The sequence below is a fragment of the Sus scrofa genome, chromosome 1 (genome assembly GCF_054392235.1).
Source record: "Sus scrofa isolate SSC_HxYL_T2T_F1_AM1 chromosome 1, Sscrofa_HxYL_maternal_Yorkshire_Landrace_v2.0, whole genome shotgun sequence".
NCBI classification, from domain to species: domain Eukaryota; kingdom Metazoa; phylum Chordata; class Mammalia; order Artiodactyla; family Suidae; genus Sus; species Sus scrofa.
In genome coordinates, this window is record NC_139383.1 from 576,705 (window position 1) to 600,863 (window position 24,159).

The 24,159-nt window shown below is 50.4% G+C and overlaps 2 protein-coding genes across 6 annotated transcripts; one reads left to right on the forward strand and one right to left on the reverse strand.

The window, feature by feature from the left end:
* Positions 1 to 2,308: 2,308 nt before the first annotated feature.
* Positions 2,309 to 22,384, forward strand: PHF10 (PHD finger protein 10). 5 transcript variants are annotated; one of them, XM_021085636.2, is made up of 12 exons: positions 2,309 to 2,677; positions 5,666 to 5,772; positions 9,035 to 9,165; positions 9,765 to 9,848; positions 10,862 to 10,995; positions 11,085 to 11,234; positions 11,732 to 11,841; positions 13,368 to 13,521; positions 16,152 to 16,307; positions 20,552 to 20,660; positions 20,929 to 21,117; positions 22,192 to 22,384. In XM_021085636.2, the coding sequence occupies exons 1-12, from the start codon at positions 2,393 to 2,395 to the stop codon at positions 22,275 to 22,277; spliced, it is 1,695 nt and encodes a 564-aa protein (XP_020941295.2). In that variant the 5' UTR covers positions 2,309 to 2,392; the 3' UTR covers positions 22,278 to 22,384. The 5 variants fall into 5 exon arrangements, with proteins under 5 accessions (XP_020941295.2, XP_020941297.2, XP_084877717.1 ...); XM_021085638.2 differs by having other exon boundaries at positions 9,771 to 9,848; XM_085021585.1 differs by lacking the exon at positions 2,309 to 2,677 and adding an exon at positions 2,755 to 3,102.
* On the reverse strand, positions 21,389 to 24,094 carry C1H6orf120 (chromosome 1 C6orf120 homolog). Its single transcript, XM_003480211.5, has 2 exons — positions 24,045 to 24,094; positions 21,389 to 23,808 (listed from the first exon to the last, which is right to left on the reverse strand). Exon 2 carries the CDS (start codon positions 23,765 to 23,767, stop codon positions 23,213 to 23,215), a length of 555 nt encoding a protein of 184 aa, XP_003480259.1. The 5' UTR covers positions 23,768 to 23,808; positions 24,045 to 24,094; the 3' UTR covers positions 21,389 to 23,212.
* Between the last annotated feature and the right edge of the window lie 65 nt (positions 24,095 to 24,159).

A 24,159-nucleotide genomic window follows, 5' to 3' on the forward strand; every position in this document is an offset into this window, starting at 1 on the left:
GTCCTTAATCTGCTGCACCGCAGGGGGAGCTCCCTGAATCGGGATTTACTGACTGGAATAAGGACCTTTAAATATGTATTTGATCTAGAGACAGAGTAACCTAGGGGCAAGAGTAGAACCAAGTAACTGAACATATAAATCTACTTTAATGTTAAACTCTACCCAGAGAGTCTTCATCAGTTGAGAGAATTTTGGGGAAAGATGCTGGTTCTTCTTGGCTCATTGAGACAACTAGGCCATTTTCTATTTTTTTGTCTTTTAAGGGCCGCACCTGCCCCATATGGAGACTCACAGGCCAGGAGTCAAACTGGAGTTGTAGCCTCTGGCCTATGCCACAGCCACAGCAATGAGGGATGATCCGAGCCACATCTTGGACCTACAGCACAGCTGACGGCAATGCCGGATCCTTAACCCACTGAGGAAGGACGGGGATTGAAGCTGCATCCTCACGGATGCTAGTCAGATTCGTTTCCACTGAGCCATGATGGGAACTCCAGGCCATGTTCTTCAATGGACTTTTGACAGGGAAATGGGGAGCTGGTCTGGCTGATAAACAAAGACTAGTTAGGAGCAATTCGTGGTCTTAAGTTGGTGATGCCCTCTCAGATCAGGTGAAGTGGGAAGTCAGGAAGGGACAACTACGCCAAAGGGGTCCTTGTGTCAGTGTAATGGGCTGGAAAGAATCCCTTGGTTTTCTCTCTGAACTGTCTGTGGAGCGTAAGAAAAATTAAGGGAAGCTACACTGTATTCTACATCCAAGAGCCTCCATCGCCATGAAATGAGATATCTCCACTCTCCAAGTAAAGTGTCTGCTGAGAAGTCAGTTGAACACATTTCTGGCACCACTGTCATTACAACTGTCTGCATGTGTTCTTTTAAGGCTCAGTTACTTTTTTTTTCCCTTTTCTTCCAAGAGTGACCAGGTGAAGCCTAAGAACTAGAATTGATAATAAATTCCGTTCAAATAAAACAGCTCTCAGTTCCTTGCTGCCTTTTAAGGGCCTACCTTTGTGCTCTGCACTTTGCAACAATCCTGAAGATTCAATAAATGGTTGGCCAAGGCTGTGCAGCTAGAAAAAGAGGAGCCAGAGTCCGACCGAGGTCAGCATGGTCCCCAAGAGTCCCGCTGAGGGTCATCTGTCCTTGGTCTCTGCACGCCAGCAGCTCTCGCATCTCTGGTGGGAGCTGCTGCATCAGCTACATTCCAACAGTCGTACTGTGAACCTGCACATTTTATGGTTGCAGCACGTACAGAGGTGGAAGTGGGTAAAATCTGCAAATGCAAGCAAGCTGAGGATGTTTTTGGAAAGTACAGTTTCCACGGCAGGTGGAGTCCAAGAGACCTCAAGGCTGCGAGCAGAGAACAAAGGCGGATAACGGGCAGCCACGGGAGCCGGGAACTCAGGACAAGCCAGGTCCCTCCACATCCCACCAAGACTAGCCCGCGGGCGAGGAGAAGGGAAGGGAGGGGAGGGGACCCCGGGCGGGCGGGAGGGGCAAGGGGCGGGGACCCCCAGAAGAGGAGGAGGGGGCGGGCGGCGGAGACCCCTGGGACGGAGGGGGCGGGGACATCCTCGAGGGACGGAGGGAGAAGGGACCCTCGGCCTGGAGAGCGGGGGGAGGGGAGGGAGGGGCAAGAGAGGTGGGGACCCCCGGGAACGCCAGGAGGGGGCGGGGCGGCGGGGAACCCTGGGTCGGAGTGGGGGGGATCATCTGGGAGGGACGGCTGGGAGGGCGGGAGAAGGGGCCCTCCGGATGGAGGGCGAGCGGAGGGGAGGGGACCCCTGGGAGGGAGGGGTTAGGAGGTGGGGACCCCCGGGAAGGCGAGGGGGCGGGGCCACCCGGGAGGAGGGACCGCGGGAGGCGGCGGGAGGAGGGCCCCTCGGGGCTTAGGGGCAGGGGGCGGGGCCCCTTGGGAGGCGGGGCGGGGCGGGGGCGGGGCGGCGGGGACCCCCTGGCCGGAGGGGGCGGGGGCCCCCGGGAGGGAGGCGGCGGGGGCGGGGACCCTCGGCTGGAGGGCGAGGGGCGGGGCGCGGCGGGGCGGGGAGCCCCGGTGGGAGGAGAGGGCTGACGTGCGAGGGGCCGGGCCGGGCCGGGGGCGGCGGGGAGGGGGCGGCGGGCCGGGGCGGGGCTGGGGGCTGAGGCAGCGGCGGGAGGTGGGGCCGCGGAGCGCGCCGGGCTGCGGCGGCCGGGAGGCGGGGAGACGGGCGCGGGCCGCGCGGGGCCGAGGGGAGCGGCCCGGGGCCGGCGGGCGCGGCGGCGGCGGCGGTGGCCGAGGGCCCGGCGGGCGCGCACGGCGGCGGGCGCGGCGGGCGCGGCGGCGGCGGCGGCGGCGGCAGGGGCGGCGGGCTCGGCGGCGGCGGCGGCGGCGGGCGGCGCGCTGGCGGCGGCCATGGCGGTGGCGGCGGCGCTGGCGGGCCGCGGGGCGCGCGGAGGCAGGGGCCGGCCCCCGGGCGGCGGGCGGGCGGAGGGGGCGGGGCCCGGGCGGCGGGCGGCCCGCGCGGCGGCGGCGGCGGCGGCGGCAGCGGCGGCGGCGGCCGGGACGAGGCGGCGGCGGCGGCGGCGGCGGCGGCGCGGGGCGCTCGGGCTGATGGCGGCGGCGGGCGGCCCCGGGTCGGCGCTGTCCCCGCGGCCGTGCGACAGCGACCCGGCCACGCCCGGAGCGCAGTCCCCGAAGGTGAGGAGCGGGCCGGGCCGGGCCGGGCCGGGGGTGGCGGGCGGGGAGGGGCCTGCGGGCGGCGGGCTGGTGCGTCCGGGCCGCCTGTCCCGGCGCCGCGGCCCAGCCCCGCGCGGCGCCCCGTCCTTTTGGCGGTTTCCGCGCCGGTTCCCGGGGCCGTCGTCCTCGCCGTGGAATCAAACTTTCCTCCCGGGCGGAAACACTTTCCTCGGCGGCGGCGGCGGCGGCGGCCTGGGGCGCCGTGTGCGTTTGGGAGAGTAGCTCGGGAGGAGTTGAGTCCTTGGGCGAAACAGACGCGGAAAGCACTGCAAACACGCTGTCCCGGTGGCGGACTCAGCTGGGGGCCGCGGCCGTGCTCCGCGGCGCTGAAATCCCCAGGCAGACTCGGAGTTTCGTGGCTCGTACTGTGGGGACGTGTTTGTAAGGTCAGAGTTGTGCAGAAAATCGAGATGAGCGTGAAAACCTCTTGTTTTGAAGTGAGTGTACGGGTTCGTGACAGGGGAGCGGAGCGTGCCCTGTTACTGAAGCTGGACGGGGGGCCGGGGGCCCTGCAGACGGCCCTGCGCGAAGCCTGGCTCCCGGCCTTGGCCGCTGCCCGGGCTCAAGACCCCACCTGTGCGAGCGGCTGGCCCCGGGCCCACACCGTCGGCTTCCACAGTGCAGGGCTCGCCCTGCCCAGCTCGAGGGGTCTGTCCCAAGAGCATTTCATCTGAAGGTGGTAGCCACCTGTGACTCAGATGCAAGTAGCTGGCCATCTTAACACCCGGGTTTCTGTGTCAGCATCGAGGGTGCAAGCACTTCTCTCTTGGTTGCCATCATGTTATGGGAATGTGTTGCAGTGATGGCTCTCTAATGTCCACTTTGTGTATAATCCATTTGCCTAGGACTTGTAATAGCCAACTCAAACACTACATGTGAAATTGTGGTTTCAACTTTTTTGAGGACTTTGCATTTTTAACTTTTTTTTTTTTTTTAAAGGGCCACATGTGCAGCATATGGAAGTTCCCAGGCTAGAGATGAACTCGGCCTATGCCACCCACATTCACTGCAACGCCAGATCCCACGGAGCCCAGTCTGCGACACACACAGCAGCTTGGAGCCATGCTGGATCCTTGAGCCCCACTAAGCAAGGCCAGGGATTGAAACTGCATCCTCATGGATGGTAGTCGGGTTCGTTGCCACTGAGCCACAACAGGAACTCCGCATTTTTAACTTTTTGTCTCTTTTTTGGTATCTTAAATTTTTTAGCCAAGGGAAATATACTTAAACAAATTGACGTAAAAGTCCTTAAAGTGCTAAGAAGCAAGTGAGATAGATAGGAAATGATACTTGAATGCTTATCGAATATGAAACCTATCAATTGGGAGACTTACTGTTAATTGTACGTTTTTGGAGGATAGATTTAGACTCTTCATCTCCTACCTGGTTGCTCTCTCTCAGTAGGAGTGTAAAGAGCTCTTTAACTGAGTGCTCACTTGCTAAGAACTGAAGAGGAGACTCACGGTTTTTGCTCTTTGGTAAAGAGTCTGAGTAAATTCCTAACAGGTGGAGCCATGTGAGATGTGACACTGTCGTCACGGTCGTAGTGACTGACTTGTATTGGGCACTTAGTTGTTTGCTAGGCTTTGCTCTGAGTGCTTCCCATGTAGTCGCTCTTTTAATTCCTGCCTGAGCCAAGGCCTGGGGCACTGCCCCATCTAGGTTTTGCAGATGAGGGTGGCTCCCAGAGGACAACCACTCAGCCCCCAAAGCCAGTGCCCAGTGGGATTCCAGGCCGCCCAGCTTTCTGTGCTCGACGAACTGCATACTCATTGCCTCTGCCTTCTTAGAACCATGGGTTTAACAAAATTGATTTTTTAAAAACCCATTTTAGTCCTGGAATCTTGTTTTTTTTTTTTTTTTTTTTTTTTTTGGCCAAGCCTGTGCTGCGGTGACAGCGCCTATGCCCTGAAGGCGCTCCCTCAGTCTGCTCTTTTTAAGCCTTATGCTGTTAATTCTTAGCTAATATATGATTAAATCGACTTCCTAACCTTTGTTGCCTCATTCATTTCCCTAATGAAGCGGTCTGACGGCCTTGATACGGTCAGGTAATGGAAAACATCACTTAAAAAAAAATATATATGTCTTTTTGCTATTTCTTTGGGCCGCTCCAGTGGCATATGGAGGTTCCCAGGCTAGGGGTCAAACTGGAGCCACAGCCACCGGCCTGCGCCACAGCCACAGCAACGCGGGATCCGAGCCGCGTCTGCAACCTACACCACAGCTCACGGCAACGCCGGATCCTTAACCCACTGAGCAAGGGCAGGGATCGAACCCGCAACCTCATGGTTCCTAGTCAGATTCGTTAACCACTGCGCCACGACGGGAACTCCACTTAAAAATATTTTAAGCCTCTTTTTTGGGGAGGTAGTGTGTGTTATTTTACGTGTGTGTATATATATATATATATATTTTTTTTTTTTTTTTTTTTTTGCTAAATTTTTGTAGTGTAAGAAAAATTATCAGGATTGGTAATCTTTTTTTAGTCCTGTGTGTCTTCTTCAAAGATCAAGGATTTAAAAGATAGCCAGTAAACCAGGTATGAGTTGAGTTGAACACTAAATAATCCATACATTTTTATCCTTGCTGGCTAGGAGGGTTTGCTTTCATTTCAGAGGACTGCAGCAGTCTTACGTGTGTTATTAAAGCAAAAGGCATTTTGACCTTTCTTCATGAGAAAGCAAAAGTAGATTTAGAGTTACAGGTTTATTAAACATTTTCTTGCTTTGATTTGCATTGAAGATTAGCTTTTAGTTTTTTCCAGGTCTTGCCCATGGCAGCTTCCTGTCGCTCATTAATTGTAATAGGAAGTTAACATTTGTATCACCAGTTACCCTTAGAAAGCCTTTAAGGTGAGCCTTTTGGCAAGTCTGAGAAGATACATAATTAATCTTTCCTTATTTGTTATTCTTTGTTTTGCTATTTTTTTTGAATCTTTTCAACGTGTAGGATGATAATGAAGACAATTCAAACGATGGGACCCAACCGTCCAAAAGGAGGCGAATGGGCTCGGGAGACAGCTCTAGGAGCTGTGACACCTCCAGTCAGGATCTCGGGTACTGTCCTCTTATTGCTTAACGGTGTCTTTGAGCGTCTGTGTCTCTTCTCTGTTGGCTTCTCCTTCCCCCAGCCCTGGCAAAGGCAGTTATTAAAGACAGTAATTTGTGTTATCATGTGTATTCGTATGATCTGTATTTGTATTAAAGATAAACGTTTGTAAATATTTGTATCATGTTTTACAGTGTGACACAAAATTGTCTTTTGCTACTTAGTGCAATTCAAGAAAATTTTTTTCTGTTGTGGTAAAATACTCATAAAATTCACCATCTTAGCTATTTTTTTTCTTTTTGCTTTCCAGGACCGCACTCGCAGCATATGGAGGTTCCTAGGACACAGCCACAGCCACTCGGGATCCAAGCCTTGTCTGCAACCTACATCCCTACATCGTAGCTCACAGCAATGCTGGCCCCTTAGCGCACTCTCTGAACTGTTTTTATTTTATTTTATTTCATTTTTTTTTGCTTTTTTGCCATTTCTTGGGCCGCTCCCATGGCATATGGAGCTTCCCAGGCTAGGGGTCAAACTGGAGCCACAGCCACCGGCCTACACCACAGCCACAGCAACGCGGGATCCGAGCCGCCTCTGCAACCTGCATCCCCGCTCACGGCAACACCGGATCCTTAACCCGCTGGGCAAGGGCAGGGATCGAACCCGCAACCTCATGGTTCCTAGTCAGATTCGTTAAGCACTGTGCCACGACGGGAACTCCCCTGAGCTGTTTTCAAGTGTATAATTGAGTGGCATTAATTACATTTGCAGTGATGTGTAACCACCGTCACTATCCATTTCTAAAATTTTTTTGCTGCTGCAAATAGAAACTTCGTAACCCTGAAGCAGTAAAACTCCTATTTCCCCTATGCTCAGCTCCTGGCACCCACTCTTCTACTTCCTGGGAGCTTGCCTGTCCTGGGCACCTCATCTCCATGGCATCATGCAGTATTTGTCTTTTGGGGTCTGACTTGTTTTAGGGAGTATAATTTACTCAGAGTTCATCCATATTGTAGCCTGTGTTAGAGTTTTCTTCCTTTTTAAGGAAGGTCTTGGAAGGTTTTTAGCAGATCTCTGCACCTGCTGGTGGACGCCGGGGTTATGTCCAGCTTTTCGCCGGGTGGATAATGGCGCTGTGGATGTTAGTGTATAAGTGTGTCTGTTCAGAGTCCTTGTTTCCAGTCCCTTTGGGTGTAGACATCAGAGTCAAACAGGCGGCTCATGTGGGAATTCTGGGTTTAACTTTTTGAGGAGCTGCCAGACGGTTGTCCCTGCGGATGCACCATTTTTATTCCCACCAGCAATGTTCAAAGTCTCTAAGTTCTTCTCATCCTTACTGGTTTGGTTTATTTCCTTCTTCTTCTTCTTCTTTTTTTTTTGATAATAGCTATTTTAGAAAGTGTGAAGTGGTATCTTATTGTGATTTTGATTTGAATTTCCGTGATGATATAATGATTAGTTGATCTGAGCATCTTTTCATGGGTTTATTAGCCAGTTGTATATCTTTGGATAAATGTCTGTCCAAGTTTCTGCCCTTTTTAAAATTGGTTTTCGTTTTTGAGTTGTAGGTATTCTTTATATATTTTATTTCCTTTTATTATTTTTCCTTATATGTTTTAGATAGTAATTTCTTATCAGACAGAGGATTCGCACATTTTCTCCCATCCTTTGGGTTGATTTTTCACTCTGTTAAATGTCTTTTTTTTTTTTTTTTCTTTTTTGTCTTTTTGCCTTTTCTTGGGCTGCTCCCGCGGCATATGGAGATTCCCGGGCTAGGGGTCGAATCAGAGCTGTAGCCACTGCCCTACGCCAGAGCCACAGCAATGCGGGATCCGAGCCGAGTCTGCAACCTACACCACAGCTCAAGGCAACGCCGGATCGTTAACCCACTGAGCAAGGGCAGGGACCGAACCCGCAAACTCATGGTTCCTAGTCGGATTCGTTAACCACTGCACCACAACGGAACTCCCGTTAAGTGTCTTTTGATGCACAAAGTTTTTAATTTTGCTGAAGTCCAAATTATTTCCTCTTTGTTTTGTCGCTTGTGCTTTGGGTGTCTGTCAGGACCCCGCTGCTAACTCGGAGGTTGTGAAGATTTACCCCCACGCTTTCTTCTAAGCATTTTCTAGTTTTAGTTCTTATATTTAGGTTGTTGATCCATTTTTTAACTGGTTTTTCTGTGTGATAGCAAATAAAGGTTCAGTTTCATAGTTTCGCATTTGTGTGTCCAGTTTCCCTGTACCATTTTTGAGAAAACTGTTCTTTTTGTCTGAGACCTTTAATTGGACAGATGCGTAAAGTGGTGTTACGTCCTTTTGGGTCAGCCTGTGTCACCCTTTGGTAGACTTTGGAGGTGGAGCTGGCCCAGGTCCAGGTCCAGGCGTCTCTAGTCTCTGTGGTTGAGGATTGCGATTGTCCTGCAGGGCCCCGGTGCCGTCCCGGGGGTCCCTGCTTGGCTCTTGGGTTTGTGGAATCCCTGTGGTTCAGAGTTCCCCTCACTTGGAAATGGGTCTTTAAAGGTCGCTTTCCCAGCAGTTTGTGACTTGCTGACCGGCAGCTGGGAAACGGAGGTTGATTACTTTATACTTTGGGTGCTTAAAATAGTGGCTCTGGGGATCAGCCCCAGAGACTTCAGAGCCAGTCTCACCACCCTGATCTGCAAAAGCCAAAAGATGCTGCCTTTGTTGCTGTCCGTTGTGAGTCTTTGTTCTTCGTGACTCTGTGTGTGGTGTACAGAAAATGTCATTTCCATTGTATGTTTTGTTTCTTTTCCCTCTACCTGTTATGTAATTTCTTTGATGCATATGAAATCATGGGAATTTCTTTCTTTCATTTTTTGTCTTTTTGCCATTTCTTGGGCTGCACCCGCAGCATATGGAGGTTCCCAGGCTAGGGGTCTCATCGGAGCTGTAGCCACCGGCCTACACCACAGGCACACAAGATCTGAGCCACATCTGCGACCTTCACCACAGCTCACGGCAACGCCGGATCCTTAACCCACGGAGCAAGGCCAGGGATCGAACATGCAACCTCACGGTTTCTAGTCGGATTCGTTAACCACTGCGCCACACTAGGAACTCTGGGAATTTCTTTGTATCGCAAAGTCCTAGAAGAATGGCTGAGAATTTAAGTGAATTTTAAAAATAATTTTCCAAATCCTTGAAGATAAATGTCTTCAAAGATCTTTGAAAATAAATTTCGCGTAAAATAAAGATTGTTAACATTTCACAAAAGCCACATTTATGGCGCAATGTATCTTCCTGTGCTTAGCTTCAGCTACTACCCAGCAGAAAACCTGATAGAGTACAAGTGGCCGCCTGATGAGGCAGGAGAGTACTACATGCTTCAGGAGCAAGTCAGTGAATATTTGGGAGTGACCTCCTTTAAACGGAAATATCCAGGTATTGAGTCTTAGTTCATGTAACGGAGCAAGTCCTAACTTTTAACTCAGAGCCGTCTTTTTGGTAGGCTGTCACATGCTGAGCGTTTGAGCGCAGGTTACTTAAGACATGGTTTATATTCTTCTGCTGGCCATTTTCATTTGCGGCTCTCGTTCAGTAACTCCTTGCTGTCAGTTTGCTCTTATGACTTGTGAGCTGCTTTACAAGCAAAATGAGACAGATGGATTTCCCAGGGAAAATGTTTAGGAAAAAAATCATTTTGTAGCCGCATAATTGGACCAAGGGTTTTGATTCTTGGAGGTAGCTACACAAACTGTGTCTGAATTTGACAAAGGCTGTACCTCCTTAGCCATCTCAGTGAAGTTACTTGTCTCACCTTGTTGCTTTGGACTATTCAGTTTTCCATTTTATTGTAACTTTTAATTTTTGAATTTGTAAGTTTTTTTAAGGTAGTCTTTTTAATATTTGGAGTATATCTATATCATGGAGTACTTTTGAAAATCCACGAGGATTTTAACTAATTTTAAGTTTATTAAGCTTTTGAAAGTTTTATAAATGCACAAGGCTATTTTTAATAGTCTTTCGTTCTTTTTTTGGAGATTTAGAGCGACGCGACTTGTCTCACAAGGAGAAACTCTACCTGCGAGAGCTGAATGTCATCACAGAGACCCAGTGCACGCTAGGTAATGCAGCCTTTAAGGTGAATTTTGGAAGTGGACACTTAGGATGTGATATTGGATGAGTATTTGCCTTTTTCCCAAAATATTTTGCCAAATTAATAGATTGAATGAAGTGTTACACCGCTGATTGATTTTTGGTTATTGTTAAAATGTGAAGCAGAAGGACGTCTCATAACCGTATCATTTTCTGTAACTGACAGGAGTGTCCAAGTGTGTGTGTTTCGTGTGCAGAATGCGTGCCGTACTTTTTTAAAAGTATTGGTCCTGGAGTTTCCTGGTGGCTCAGCAGGTTAAGGATCTGGCCTTGTCACTGCTCTGTTACTCCTGTGGCACAGGTTCAGTCCCTGGCCTGGGAACTTCTGCAGGCCGCAGGTGCGGCCAAAAACAACAAAACCCCAAGAAACTGTTGGCCCTTAACTCTGATTATCTCCATGTTTTGTTTGTGATTTTCCTCTCATAAATATTTTAATGCAACTTTTTAATGTGAAACCGGGAGCGTTCATCTCAGCACTTGACGTAATCTGATGCGATGAATTTTGAAAATTGCCCGTGTGACTTAAGTGTGTGTGCTGATGCTTTTGGTGAAATTTGGAGTGACTCTGTAATATTTCTAGTAGATTGAATTTGAAAACTAAGATCTGCAATATATTGAAAAGTCCTTTGTGTTTCTCATCTGATATCCTATGTTAATTGCCAGCAGTTCGAGTGTCACATTATTTAGCAGTTGTTTCTAGGAAAGGGTTATAAACTTATATATGGGACATAGAATCTTAGAAAAATTTTTGATTGAAAATTGATTTTTTCTTGCCTTTGCAACTTTGGTAATCGATTTCTTTTTAATTGTTTGACTTTATGAGTGGTATTTTTAATTATTTTTGAATGTATTAAAATGTTTTGCTTTAATTTTGGAAAACCTCTAATATGTGGAGTAGTTTGAAGGAAAAGAATATTTTGAAAGCTGTGTTCACTTTGCCTTCAAAGGGCTTCTTCACCTTTTTTTTTTGGGTCTGAAATAGGTTTAACAGCACTGCGCAGTGATGAAGTAATTGATTTAATGATAAAAGAATATCCAGCCAAACACGCTGAATATTCTGTTATTCTACAAGAAAAAGAACGCCAGCGGATTACGGATCATTACAAGGAGTATTCGGTAGGTGTTGAGGGGGCCGGTGCCTGCGGTTTGGGGAAGTGCCAGGTTATAAGGGTACAGTCCCTTGCACTGTCGTGTTTTTATTTCAGCAAATGCAACAACAGAACACTCAGAAAGTTGAAGCCAGCAAAGTGCCCGAGTACATTAAGAAAGCTGCCAGGAAGGCCGCAGAGTTCAACAGCCACCTGAACCGGGAGCGGATGGAGGAGAGAAGAGCGTACTTCGACCTGCAGACGCACGTAGGCCCCGCTCGGCCGGCCGCCCGCCCGCTGTGTGGACGGCTCAGCGCCTCGCGCGGCGCTTTTGTGCCCGCGGGGCGTCCTGCTCCCTGGGGCTCGGGCTGTCACTTGCAGGCGCCCGTTGTCCCCGGTGCCCCCGTGGTGGGGGGGTGCCTCTGGCGTTCGGTGGACAGTCTCCTGAAGGAGACTAGGAGCCAGCTGGCCACGCGCGTGTCCGTGGGTGGACGCCAGCGTCCCTGTCCCCCCGGGAGGCTGGAAGGAGCAGTGGTTCTTTTCCTAGATGAGGACGTTGCAGGCTGAGGTCTAGGGTAGCAGGTCACCCTGCCGTTCCCTGGTGAGCAGACGGGTCACCGGTGCCACTGGGCGTGCCCCGCCCTCAGGCTCCAGCCCCGTGTGGCCCTGTGTCTAGCTTTTGGGGGAGGGAGGCAGCGGATTATTTTCGCGAGGCTTTGGTTCCTTGCGTGGCATCAGGCTCGCCCTTCTCTTCACGTTCACAGGTCATCCAGGTGCCTCAAGGGCAGTACAGGGTGTTACCGACGGAGCGGACCAAGGTCAGTTCCTACCCGGTGGCCCTCATCCCCGGACAGTTCCAGGAATATTACAAAAGGTAGGCGGTGGTGGCGGCCCTGCCCTGGGAGTTGCCGGGGGCTGCGAAGCCCTGTGTTTGCCACTCGGGTGGGGTGGGACGTGCGTCGGGAGCTTCCGCTTGTGCCTCTGTGGAGAGGAGTGCCTGTGTCAGAACCGGAACACCTGCCTGCCTGGGGGTGTGTCTGTGGGCAGGTGCCAGGGCTTCTCTAGACCTCCCACCTGAAAGGATGGCCCCCTGGCCCCGCAGCGCCTGTGTCACCTGGGAGCTTAGTGGGAAGGCGGACTGCCGGGCACAGCCCAGGCCTTCCCAGATGCGGACGCGAGCGAGGAGGGTGGCCACCTGGGGCTCCTGCTGCGTCACTGCCCTGGCCTGGCTGCTGCCTCCGCTCCCCGTCCCTCCCTCCCAGCCTGGATGGAACCGAAAACAGGGCTTCCGGCACCCCAGCTTTTGCTGCATGAGAAACCTTATGTTCTTTGGGATGGAGAATATTCTTTCGACAAGTATTGAAAGTAGACTCTAGGATAGTGCTTTTTGAAAGTCGGATTTAAATCATGGGCCAGCACTTTGTCTTGCTTTCTAGAGCTGTACCTGCAGCATGTGGAGGGTCCCAGGCTAGGAGTCTAATCGGAGCTGCAGCTGCCGGCCTCCACCACAGCCACAGCAACACAGGATCTGAGCTGCGTCTTCGACCCGCACCATGGCTCACGGCAGTGCCGATCCTTCACCCACTGAGCGAGGCCAGGGATCAGACTCAGATCCTCATGGGTACTGGTTGGGAGCTCCATGGGTTAGCCGATTTTGAATCTTTGGGGGCTGTGTAAATGATGGAGCGACGCGTCCATGGACCAGCGTCTTTGCCGTCTGGGGTGTCTTGGTTGAGGGAGATGCTGACCCGGTGTCCGTTCCTGACGGGGGTTCCCAGGATGCTGCCTCCTGGCCTGAGACGGAGCGCTGGTCCTATGGGGGTGGCACGGACATGGGCAGCGGCCCTGTGCCCGCCAGCTTGGGGAGGGGCTGCTGGTCCCTAGTTTCAGATAAAATAGATGGTTGAATTCGTGAGAATACATGCCTCATAAATTGGTTTACAGTGATTCGTCAGAGGATCTTGCCTCTTAAATGCCAGCACGCACCACGCGCTGCTGTGCTGTGCAGGTGCCCGAGCGGTTCACGCCCCTCTTCGCTCTGCGAGGTCGACCGGGCAGAGGCCCTCGGGCAGCCTGGGTTTTGTGCCCGTTCCGTGCTGTCGCTGTCGCCGTCGCCGTCGGTCCTGGTTTGCTGATGTCTTTGAAGGGCCATGGGTGAAGGAGAGACGCGTTCGCTTCGGGCAACAGCAGTCAAATGTCTGCCTTACTTAGTCGGGTGGAAAACATTTTGACTTTATGTATGACTTGTCCAATGTGATAACCAAAATGAAACGTTTATTTCCTCCAGTCATTTTTCAAAAACATTTGGGGTTAATTGAAAAGATGAAGGTTATTTTCGTCGTTCAAAATCGGTCCACACGTTTTGAATAATAAAGGAAAACAAAGTCCTTTGAATTTCAGGTACTCTCCGGATGAGCTGCGCTATTTGCCATTAAACACAGCGCTTTACGAGCCCCCGCTGGATCCTGAGCTGCCGGCTCTCGATAGTGACGGTGACTCAGATGAAGCCGAGGATGGTCGGGCCGATGAGAGACGGAAGGACAAAGGCACTTCGGTAAGAACGTGTCTCTCAGGAGGAGGTGCTTCCTTCTCCTTTGAATTTGGCTTTCCTGGAATGGCAAGCTGAAATAGCATCACCACGCTTGTTGTGAAAAAGGATCGCTGTGTATGATTTCCAGAAAGCGTCTTCCATCAGGGGAAGTTACTGTTATGGGTTGATACGGGCCAGCGGTGCGTGGCCTTTGGCGGGTTTTGTCCTGAAAGCTGCCCCTCCGTGGTCTTCACCAGTGGGTTGGGCAGGGCCCAGACACTTAACAGCCCCGTACTGATGTGCGGGTTGGGGGAGCACGTGAGCGGTGTTCCTGCTGCTTCAGCAACCGTCACTGGCCTCTTCTGGGAAAATGTTAAGGTTACCAGCGTTTTGTGCTGTTGGGTGTCTTGCATGAGTTTCTTTTTGTGGCAAGTGCAGCTGCAGAACAGTGGGGATGCCGGTGTGCCAGGTGGGACGGAAGGAAGGAGAACAAACGCGGTCGTTCAGGGTTGTGTTTTGTTTTCCCTTTCTTTTCAGGCCCCACTTCGGCTCGTGGAAGTTCCCGGGCTAGGGGTGGAGTCCGAGCTGCATCTGCGCCCTACACCACAGCCACAGCAACACCGGATCCTTAACCCACTGAGCAAGGCCAGGGATCGAACCTGAATCCTCACAGATGCTAGTTGGGTTCATAACCCACGGAGCCATGATGGGAACTCTGGGTTTTGTTTTTTTTTAGCTCGGCTGCAGCATGCGGAAGTTCCCAGGCCAGGGGTCGAACCCAAGCCACAGCAGTGACAACGCTGGGTCCTTAACCTGCTGGCCACCAGGGAATTCTGCATCTGTCCATTTCCCACTTTCTCTGCAGCCAACCTGAACCTGAGAATGTGCCACCGTTTCTGGGCACTGAGTTTCCTCCTAACGGCCAGCTTCTGGGCGTGTTTAACGGTACCTGTTGCGTAACGTAACCTGCGCCTCCGCTGTCAAAGCGGTGAGAGCCCGTCTTCTGCTGTTTGGCTCAGGGGAGCCGGGGTGTCCTGAGGGTGAGACGCGGTGGCTTCCTCCCATACCGCTAGGAGAAGAGCTGCCAAGCCAGTTTGGGGCCAGGCGTTTTCCCGGTCCCTACCAAGATTTTTAACTTCCGCAGACCTTGACTTGGCAAATAGGCGAATGGATTTTATTTGAAGAATCTGATCAGATGGTAACAAAGTTTAATTAGGAAAAAATATTCATTGGAGTGTTAACAGTAGTTTCTGTAGTGGGAATTGGAAGTCTAACGTCTGTTACACAGTAGAAGTGCAGTTCAAAGAGTGTCTAATGGTGTGAGGAAGTGCACATAACACTTAGGGTTGAAACACACACACACATGCCCACACATACAGGGTAATTCACTTCTGTGCTTTAAAAGAAGAGGGCACGCATGGAGGTAGGTCGTGTGTGTGAGTGTGAACGTGGGTAGCTGTGTGAACAAGCACGTCACTGGAAAAGGAAAAGGCGACACATGCATCCTGTGAGCTGTCTCAGTGTCTCCCAAGCCGCCTGCGGATAACCTGACGTTTTCATTTATAATCTTCATAATTTATATGAACATAACATTTTTATTCTACTTAGAAGATTTTAAGTTAAGGAGTTTCCGTCATGGTGCAGTGGAAACGAATCCGACTGGGAACCTGGGAACCGTGAGGTCGAGGGTTCAATCCCTGGCCTCGCTGAGTGGGTTAAGGATCTGGCGTGGCTGTGGTGGAGGCCGGCAGCTGTAGCTCCGATCAGACCCCTGGCCTGGGAACTTCCATAGGCCTCAGGTGCAGCCCTAAAAAAAAAAAAAAGGGAATGTTAAATTAAGAAATGAAGAGTTAAATGATCAATCATCCAACTCCGAAACTCTGAACACGTGAAGTACGTCTGATACTGTTGTAAATACTTGGTGGCACCGGCCCCCGCGGAGTTTAACGTTACCAAGACGCCCTTGTGGGCTTGAAGGACTTCTTTCGGGACCTCCATTACTTGGTAAAAACACCTGCACGTCCGTGGGGCAGTTTCTTAGTTTCTTTTTAAAGACCGTGTGTGAAACGAACATGTGCCCTGCTGTGCAGCTGGGTGGCGTGGCAGCAGCTGGAGCAGGTAGTTCTGTTCCTGGTGACTCAAGTCTGAAAACAAAGAGTTTTTCCCGTCTTTTTAGGGCCGCACCCGCGGCACACGGAGGTTCCCAGGCTAGGGGTGGAATCAGAGCTGCAGCCGCCGGCCTCCACCACAGCCACAGCAGCTCCAGATCCAAGCCACGTCTGCCACCTACACCACAGCTCATGACGGCCCCAGATCCTCCACCCACTGAGCGAGGCCGGGGATCGAACCCGCAACCTCATCGGGTTCGCAGTCAGATTCGTTTCCGCTGCGCCCCGACGGGAACTCCCGAAAACAAAGTCGAATAAGGCACCTGCGGGTGTGCATAGACTTCGCTTTATGCTATGACGTATTGCTCCGAGGACAGTGGTGTTTAACTGGACTCGTTTTAGTCTCCGCTGGCGAACGTTTTCTTCGGTTAGAATTATCCTTTTATCTTTTAATCGACGGAAGCCCAGTGTCCTCTGTGGTGTCCGCAGTGGAGACCGGGACCAGCAGGTGTGCAAGGGACCTTTGTCTGTGCCTCTGACTTGCAGGACAGCTCCTCGGGCAACGTGTCCGAGGGCGAGGGCCTCCCCGACGGCCAGGAGGAGCCGGCACAGGGACGGCAGAGGCCCAGGGACAAGGCGGCCGCGCCGAGAAAAGACGCCGCGAAGCGCTCCGCGCCGAGCAAGGCTGCGCCCGGGTACAAGGTAGAAGAAAAAAGCCCCGACCCCGCCTCCCTGCTGGCCAGCCTGTCCCCCTGACGGCTCCGCGCCGAGCGTCCTGCGCCCGGCCCTCAGCCTCCTTCCTTCTCGCTTTGTGTGCCTGGTGGCTTTCCTATCACTTGGGCTGGGGTTGAGCGTCTCTTTTCTGTACGTGGACAATTTGTGAGCGAATCTTTTTTTCTTTTAAATGGTGACCAGGCAGGTCTGAGCTTTTGAGAAGTTATCTAACAGGCAGAACCTGAAGCTTTGTTGCCTTGGGGTGAAAGTCGTAGCCGTCTGAGTTGAAAGCACCCTGGTATTTAGCGAAGCTGAGCAGGTGGCGGGTGGGGAGCCCCCGACCAGCGGCCTGTCTGTGGCCGGCCGGGAAGAAAGATCTGGGCTTAGTCTAAGGATCATTTGCTCGTCTGCCAAATGCAGCCACCCTTGCGCTGCAGAGCAGTGGAAGTGCTGTGGGCATTGTGCTGTTTTAGCCCAAGCTGGGCATGTGGCCCGTCGGGACCCCGCCTGGGCTGCTCGGTGATGTGCTCCGATGTTCTCGTGAGCGTTTAGGGCTGGCTGTCCTCGGAGTCGGGTGGCGGGCGGCAGCAGTGTCATCCTGCCCGCAGAGGGCCGCGGGGAGGGAGTCGCCTTATTCGCAAGGGGGGCTTTAGAATATTGGAGAAGGAGGAGCGGCAGCTGCAGCGGCAGTAGGAAAACACACAGTTTTCCGTGGGCTGCGTATCAGCATGAACTCTCGGCTGGTTATGAAGGTGTTTTGAAGGCGCGTTTTAGAGTAAGGCGATGAACTCGTTTCGCCGAGTGGAGTTGCTGGAGCCCTGAGTGTGTCAGATGGGGACTCTGGTGTGTCATCTGGGGGAGCAGGTTCAGCGGCCACGGGCCCTTCCAGCAGCCTGGCCCCTTGCTCTCCCCGGAGCGAAAGGGCAGCTTTGGTCGGCGGGCTCCGAACTTCCCTAGAAAAGGCCTCCCCGGGGTCCGCTTCCGAGACGTGTGTTTCAGCCCATTGCAGCAATAAGGGCACCTTCAGGGCTTCAGTCATGTAGTTTTCATTCTTGTTCTTACAGATACAGCTTATCTAATTTTTAAGATAAATATTTAAGCTACTGCTTCGTAATTAAAAGCAAATGCACTCCAAAGATTAAACACCGGAAAGTGAGCCTGCTGTGTGCTAGGTGTGCTTCTGGCCCGAGAAGCGCCGAGAATGGGAGTTGCAGCCAGAAGCACACTGTTGGCGCCGAGCAGACCTTTCCGACAGGAAGCCTGGATTAATCATGGGTTAAAAAAAAGGGTTTTGCAATAGACGACTTCACGGAGGCTGAAAGTGAAGAACTAGTCAATGCTGTCACTGATTTAAGGTAAAGAAATCATATAGCTTAACCTAATTTGATATACTCAAGGGAGTCTGATATGCAAAGTGCACAGTTTATAATCTTCTCTGAACATTTTTAGTACCTAAAAATGTTTCATGTATTTCAAAGTTTGGAACAACCAGTATCTAGCTTAATACATTAATGTGAACATGTTTATTAAAAGTTAACCTCTTTATGAAAAGTATTAATAAGCCAAGATGTGCCTAGGTATTAGGGTACTTCAAGCTGAGGGTCATACATAAATGTCTTTTAAAATACGGGAGTTAAGAAAACCTGTAATGTATCTGATGTCTTGCTTAGTAAGATTCACTAGTGCTTTTGCCCTTAATTTGTAGGACAGTATCGTTTAGGTTACATTAACCTGAAATTAAAGCCTAGTTGTTAGGATTCAGGCTTACATTATAAGTATGTAATTAAAATCTGTACTAGTGCTCCCGTGAAAGTCTCACCATCTTTGGTTGTTTTTCAAGCAGGAAGATAAGTGTGTTGTGAGCCTTTTATTTGAGACGCTGAGAACTCTTAGGGAGAGTATTTTAATTGTCTTGTCAGTAGTGAAACTTCGACGTTGCTACCAAGTCACACTGTCTCTGTCAGACGCACGTTGGCTTCTGTCCCATTAGCCTCCGGGGGGCTTGGCACCCGGAGTCCAGCTTCCCAGCCAGCCACTGGTCTCCGCTGCACGGGCCTGGATGTGGCTGTGCGGCTTCTTAAGGAGCTCGGAGGGCTTGAATGAACAAAGTATTTTTTACATCGAGCTGTGGCATCTCGAAGCGAATGCTGCAAAGCTCTGTCTGTCTGTCTCGTCTCCCGCCCTGTCCCTCCCTGCTCCGCCCCCCATCTCTCCCTCTGTTCAAGATGAAGACTGTTGGGTAAGAACATTTTTAAGTGGTTTAACAAAACATTATGCTTTTTTAGAAGTCAGCCTAGGGTTTTCTTGGTGTCCTTTTTATCCTAGGTGTTCAGTGTGCATTGTAATGATTGTAGAACTTGAACTGCCCTAGAACGTGAATGACTAGCGTTGTGTTTTGTTCCTTTTGACTTTGTAAAGGATTTCCTCTGAGGAGTTCTCGCTTTAGAATTTCATACTGTGTGGCTCCTTCTTTGACTTTACTGACAAATGTTAAAGTCTTTCGTGTGCCAGTATCTAACCTGAGCTATAAGTGTTAAGTAGGTATATCCTTATCCACTTAGTGCAGGTACCAGAACCGAAAGATACTCCTTATTTTGGTGGATTGAGAGGTAGCTTCTGCTGTGTATTATGGCAGCGACAGATCTGATCATAACTGAACCAGAATTTGGATCCTAGAAGTGCACTTCCTAGCTGTTTTGTACTTAGGGGTAGGAAAATGCAATGAGAATCTTATGCTTAGAATGTAGCAGTGACCACAGAGGGTAACTACACTGCAAGACTTAAGAGCTTTGAGCATGTGACACTATATCCTTTTGCTGGGGGAGCAGGGTATAAAGATACGCAGGAGATGTAGACTAGCTCACAGTAAAGTTTTATGTGTATGTTTTAACTTCCATGATATTTATTATTTTGTAGAGACATTTGTGATTGTTTAGAGTTATTGTTTTTATTATACTTATGTATAAGGTTGACTTTTTTAAATAAATAAGCCAAAAATTATTTTTGAATGCCTCTGTCATCTTTTGTAAAGAAAGCTAATTAAAAAAAACCCTAAAGCGTTAAAAACAAATTGTTCAGGCGGAACAGGTTTTGAAGGTGGCAGACATGTGGCAGCTGGGCAATAGCATTTATACACCAAGGTGGGGTTTGGTCAGGGCCCTCTTTGGTTGGGCGGCTTAGGAAAAGGAGACCCAAGATACATCTGGCTGGGTGGTGATAAAACAGCAGCAGAATTGTCTGTTGAAAGTACTTTTTCTCCCAGTCTTTCTACACGAACGAGGCTGGCCCTGGCCCCCCTTTCATATGCGGCCCTGCTTGCTCCCCTTTCCTCCGCTGTTCCACACCCACGTGGCTGCGTGAAGATGCTCTGACGGTCAAGGCCGATGTTCGAATATCCCCCCCCCCCCCGAGTTTTCGGTTCAGGGAACCTCTTCTGTGTTCTTTTCCGTGTGTTTCCAAGTGTTTCTTAAAGTCCAAATGCCTTCATTGGATTGTGCATGTTTTTAATCTGAAAAATGAACAGTGCTTAAAATATAGGGGTGTCTGCCTGTTTTTTAAGTGAGAATTTTATTATTCTGCTTATCTGAAAACCGCGTTTCTCTTTTCCGTCTTGTATGTCGTAGCGAATGCTTTTTCCCTAAGTGTAGGCACTTGTACGAAGGTGTCAGATGTGCCAAGGGAATAACCACACAACTCGGTTTTCCATAAACATTTCTGCACATGACAGTGTACGCATGAGACAGCCTTCAATTAAAAACGTTAAAACGTTGATTTTCGAACTTGGACTCTGTAGATCTAGTCTTACAACTCTGGGGAACATCCGTTTTTAAACAAAGTCGGCATATAAGCTGCTTAGAACAGTCTTTGGGAACAAGCCTGACTGCCTTGACCTGCTGCTCCCTCGGACTTGGACTTGCCCTTCAGTTCGTCGTGCACTTTGCATCGTGTTGGTCTTTCCTTCCAGCTCATTACACAGGTCTTACTGGGCGCCCAGGGAGTGCAGGATGTTAAATTTAGTGCTGAGATCATACCACAGACAACATTTAAAAAGGAAGTAAACCTAAGGCTGTAGTCAGTAGGCCATAAGCTGATTCATGTCAGGTTCTGTCTTTCCAAGAGGGCCTCCCTGGCAAGTTACCAGAAGTAGGGACGAGCCAACGCTGTAATAATTCCTGTTGAACCCACAGTAAGTTCTTCTGGCGTGAATTTATAGCCCTCTTCTACCCTTCCAGCCAAAGGCCATTCCAAATGCTCTATGTGGAATTTGTCTGAGGGGTAAGGAGTCCAACAAGAGAGGGAAGGCTGAGCCCCTTGTGCACTGCTCCCAGTGTGACAGCAGTGGTAAGTACTGACGCGGCCTCGCCTCCTAACCGCCGGTGGGATGTTTCAGAATCTAGATTCTTAGCTGTCAGCTAGCCTTGCACCAGAGTCATCCCGTGCATAAAGAGAGCCACGTACCACCTTCTGCACGGTGATGAGGGCTCCCTGTCTCTTTGGCAACTAAACACAGGAGCCGTTCTTGAGACACCCAAGCAGACGCGCATCTTGTCCTGCCCAGTGAAGCTGGAGCTTGGCGTGTGAGACCCGACTAACCCTGGTTTTGGTTTAGGCCACCCTTCTTGCCTGGACATGAGCGTGGAGCTTGTTTCTGTGATTAAGACCTACCCGTGGCAGTGCATGGAGTGCAAAACTTGCGCCGTGTGTGGGCAGCCGCACCACGAGGAAGAGATGATGTGCTGTGACGTGTGTGACAGAGGCCACCACACCTTCTGTGTGGGCCTGGGCGCTCCGCCGTCAGGTAAAGAGGAGACGGGACGCGGGCCTTGAGCGAAGGGGCTCGCCTGGCGCTTTCTTTTTCTTTTTCTTTTTGAGGCCACAGCATAAGCACCGTCAAGACCCTTCTGTTCACATGGGACCAAAGCTGTCATCATGTCCCCTGCTTCTCACTCCTAGACAGGCTGACTGCAGATCCAGTGAGCTACCAGGCTGCCTACATGTTCTGGAAGTAGAGCTCAGTATACAGAATGAACAGCATTTTTCTACCGAAAGAGCTGAAGCAGTACCATCCGTTTGTTTCAAAGCCTTGATTTTATTTTTACATGTCACTTAGAGACTTAACAAAAATGACTATACCTTTAAACATATTCAACCAGATTTCTATAGATTGAGGCAGCCTAACTTCAGAATGAACACAGAATCAAAGAATAAACCACAGTAATTGGACTGAACATTACACACACAATTGTGTAATTTTAGAACTTATTTGCATAGTTTACACTGCCTAATACTTTATAAAATGTATGCCTAGAACTAGGTTTCCTGGGAGTCACTGAGATGCAAACAGCTTAGGAACTATTCAGAGTCCTGTAGCAGTTCTGATGGAGGGTGTTGCCCGCTGCATTACAGCACCGTGACCACATTTAAAGTGCTGTGTCAGCATCGTACACCAGGACTTGCCAGGAGGCTGCAGACACACAGCTGCCACTGAGCAGCAGCAGAGGCTTGAAAATAAGCCAAACTCAGGGTCAGGGTTGATGTTAGGGTTTGTATGATCAAACTTTTTAGCGTATGATAGCGTTTAAGTTTCAGAAAGGGTTATAGTAAGTTTTTAAAGGCCCCTGTCATTCCTTCCTTCCTCCCATGGCCCCCCGCCCCTACCCCGTGCACTTCCCGGGGCCTGAAGACATGGATTATCTCAGAGGGAGTTGACATTTTTCTCCTTAAATTAACGAGCTCATTAGTGCCTGTCCCACCACACGTCCCCTGAGGATTACTGTCAGCAGCCAAGGCTAAAGGAAGGAGCTAAATGGGTTTAAAAGTTAGTCCTAAAAAGTGAAATTCATTCTGTATTAACTAACAATTTTCTTCCTAGGTCGCTGGATTTGTGACTGTTGTCAGCGAGCCCCCCCAACACCCAGGAAAGTGGGCAGAAGGGGGAAAAACAGCAAAGAGGGGTAGTTTTTTGACCCCAGTTCTGTAACACGCATTTAAATGAAATACCTGGTGCCAGTTTATTTACAACATTCTCATTTTTATGCCAATAAAAGATTTTTCTTTGAAATTAACTGTGTGCTTAAAATCTGCAAGTTGATTTATTTCTACAAACTAATTCCTGAAACCAGTTTCAGGTAGAGAGAGAGATGGTTCCATCTTCCAAAAAGTCTTCTTTCTTTCTACTTTGGCTCCCTCCATAAATTCAGTCTTGGTATTAGGCAGCTTAATTTGAAATACTTAACTATTTGTTCATTAGCCTCAAAGTTGCTATTCATTTCATGAAATTTTCCTAATCTATATCCTTTCTGGTCCACCATGGATAGCACAGCAAAGTTAATTAATAACGGAAGAATTTTAATAGGAACCCAAGATGGTAAAACTGCCAAGGAGCTGATGAGATCTGGTGCAGCTGGGTTTAGAACTGTCATTACCTAGCACTGGAACCTGCCTACCAGGAAATGCTGTTAGGCTAGGAGGTGCTGTCCCTATTTGGGGTGCAGGGCGGGACTTTAGTCCCTGCACTTCAGACTTGCTTTTGGTAACTTGCTTTTGGTAACTCTTGGAAGCACTGTGACTTCTTTTAGAATCTCTAACTGGAGTAAAAGTCTAAGTCACTGCAGTAATCTAGTAGTCACCTGACAGACTAATCAAAATGGGGTTTAGACAGTTTATTGTGCATATTCCTTTTACAGGAATTTTGACCTTTAAGATAACAAATATGCCTGCTGCTTTTCCTACTTTTGGGGTGACTGAGGTAAAAAAACTATGGCTTTATTTTTCCATCCCTCAACTAGAAAAGGTAACCAGAATTCCAACCAGGTAAAAGTAGCTAAGTTCACAGCGAACTGCAATCAGCTTCACAGATTAAGCATATTGTACTCCAGAGTATGTTCAATCTATCAAAAGAGAATTTCAAGTACCAATTTTAAAATACTAATCAGTATCGTCCAAAGAACAGATTCGTCTTCTTGAGATGCGTCTTCTGGAGAATAAGCGTGCTTACGACTCACATCTGTACCATCTGAAAAAGCAGTCTCGCCAAACGGATGCTGTTCGATCGTTGCATCATAATACACTTTCATTTCAAACTCGCTCTCGTGGTGGGACGGGTGTCCGTAGATCCCTATTCCCACGGGGCGCTGGAAATGCGCTGGAATGAAAACCACGTCCTGGCCACACGTGACAGACTGTAACTCATAGTCGTCAAAGCTCGGATGGAGGGTGGTGTCAGATACGTACAGGTCCGCGTCCCCTTTTAAGCTCTGCATCTTAAGCACTATCTTTCCTTCATGGTTTAACCTCAAATAACTGTAATTCCCAGCTCCTATCTGGCCCTGAACCACGTGCAGGAGGACCCACTCTTCCGGAACTTCGTCCGCGTCGAAGGCACCCACCCAGGAGGCAGCCTGAGATGCTAGAAGCAGCAGAAGGGCGCTCTTCCACGGAGCTGCCATGACGGGCGCCTAGAGCGGTGCCTTCCTCATGAGTCAGTGTCCTGCAGGCAAACGACAGGGGACACGTTCAGCACGTCGGGACGCGTCGGGGTCCCCTGCCCGGAGCCGCAGCCTTCCGGGCCCCGGCGGCCGCCCCGCGCTGCCCTCGCGCCGGCTCGGGGAAGGGGCTCCCCGGGGAGGGGACCCGACGGGGAGGAAGGCGGGCGCGCGGACGAGGGGAGCGGGCGCGGCGCCGGGTGGGTCCGAGCGGGGGGCCGATCCCCGCCCCTGGACTCACCGCCGTTCCCCGCAGGCGCCGCGCCGGAGAAGCCGGAAGTGAGGCACGCCCGGAAGTGAGGCGAGGCCCGGAAATAGAGTAGTGCGGGGCTTCCGGGTTCTCGCGAGAATGGCGT

Excerpts from the sequence above, each read along its gene's own strand:
- PHF10 (XM_021085636.2), top strand. The coding sequence starts at position 2,393 with ATGGCGGTGGCGGCGGCGCTGGCGGGCCGCGGGGCGCGCGGAGGCAGG. Across the intron at positions 5,773-9,034 it reads ACCTCCAGTCAGGATCTCGG|CTTCAGCTACTACCCAGCAG; the intron begins GTACTGTCCTCT and ends TCCTGTGCTTAG. Across the intron at positions 16,308-20,551 it reads AGGCTGCGCCCGGGTACAAG|CCAAAGGCCATTCCAAATGC; the intron begins GTAGAAGAAAAA and ends CTACCCTTCCAG.
- C1H6orf120 (XM_003480211.5), bottom strand. The coding sequence starts at position 23,767 with ATGGCAGCTCCGTGGAAGAGCGCCCTTCTGCTGCTTCTAGCATCTCAG.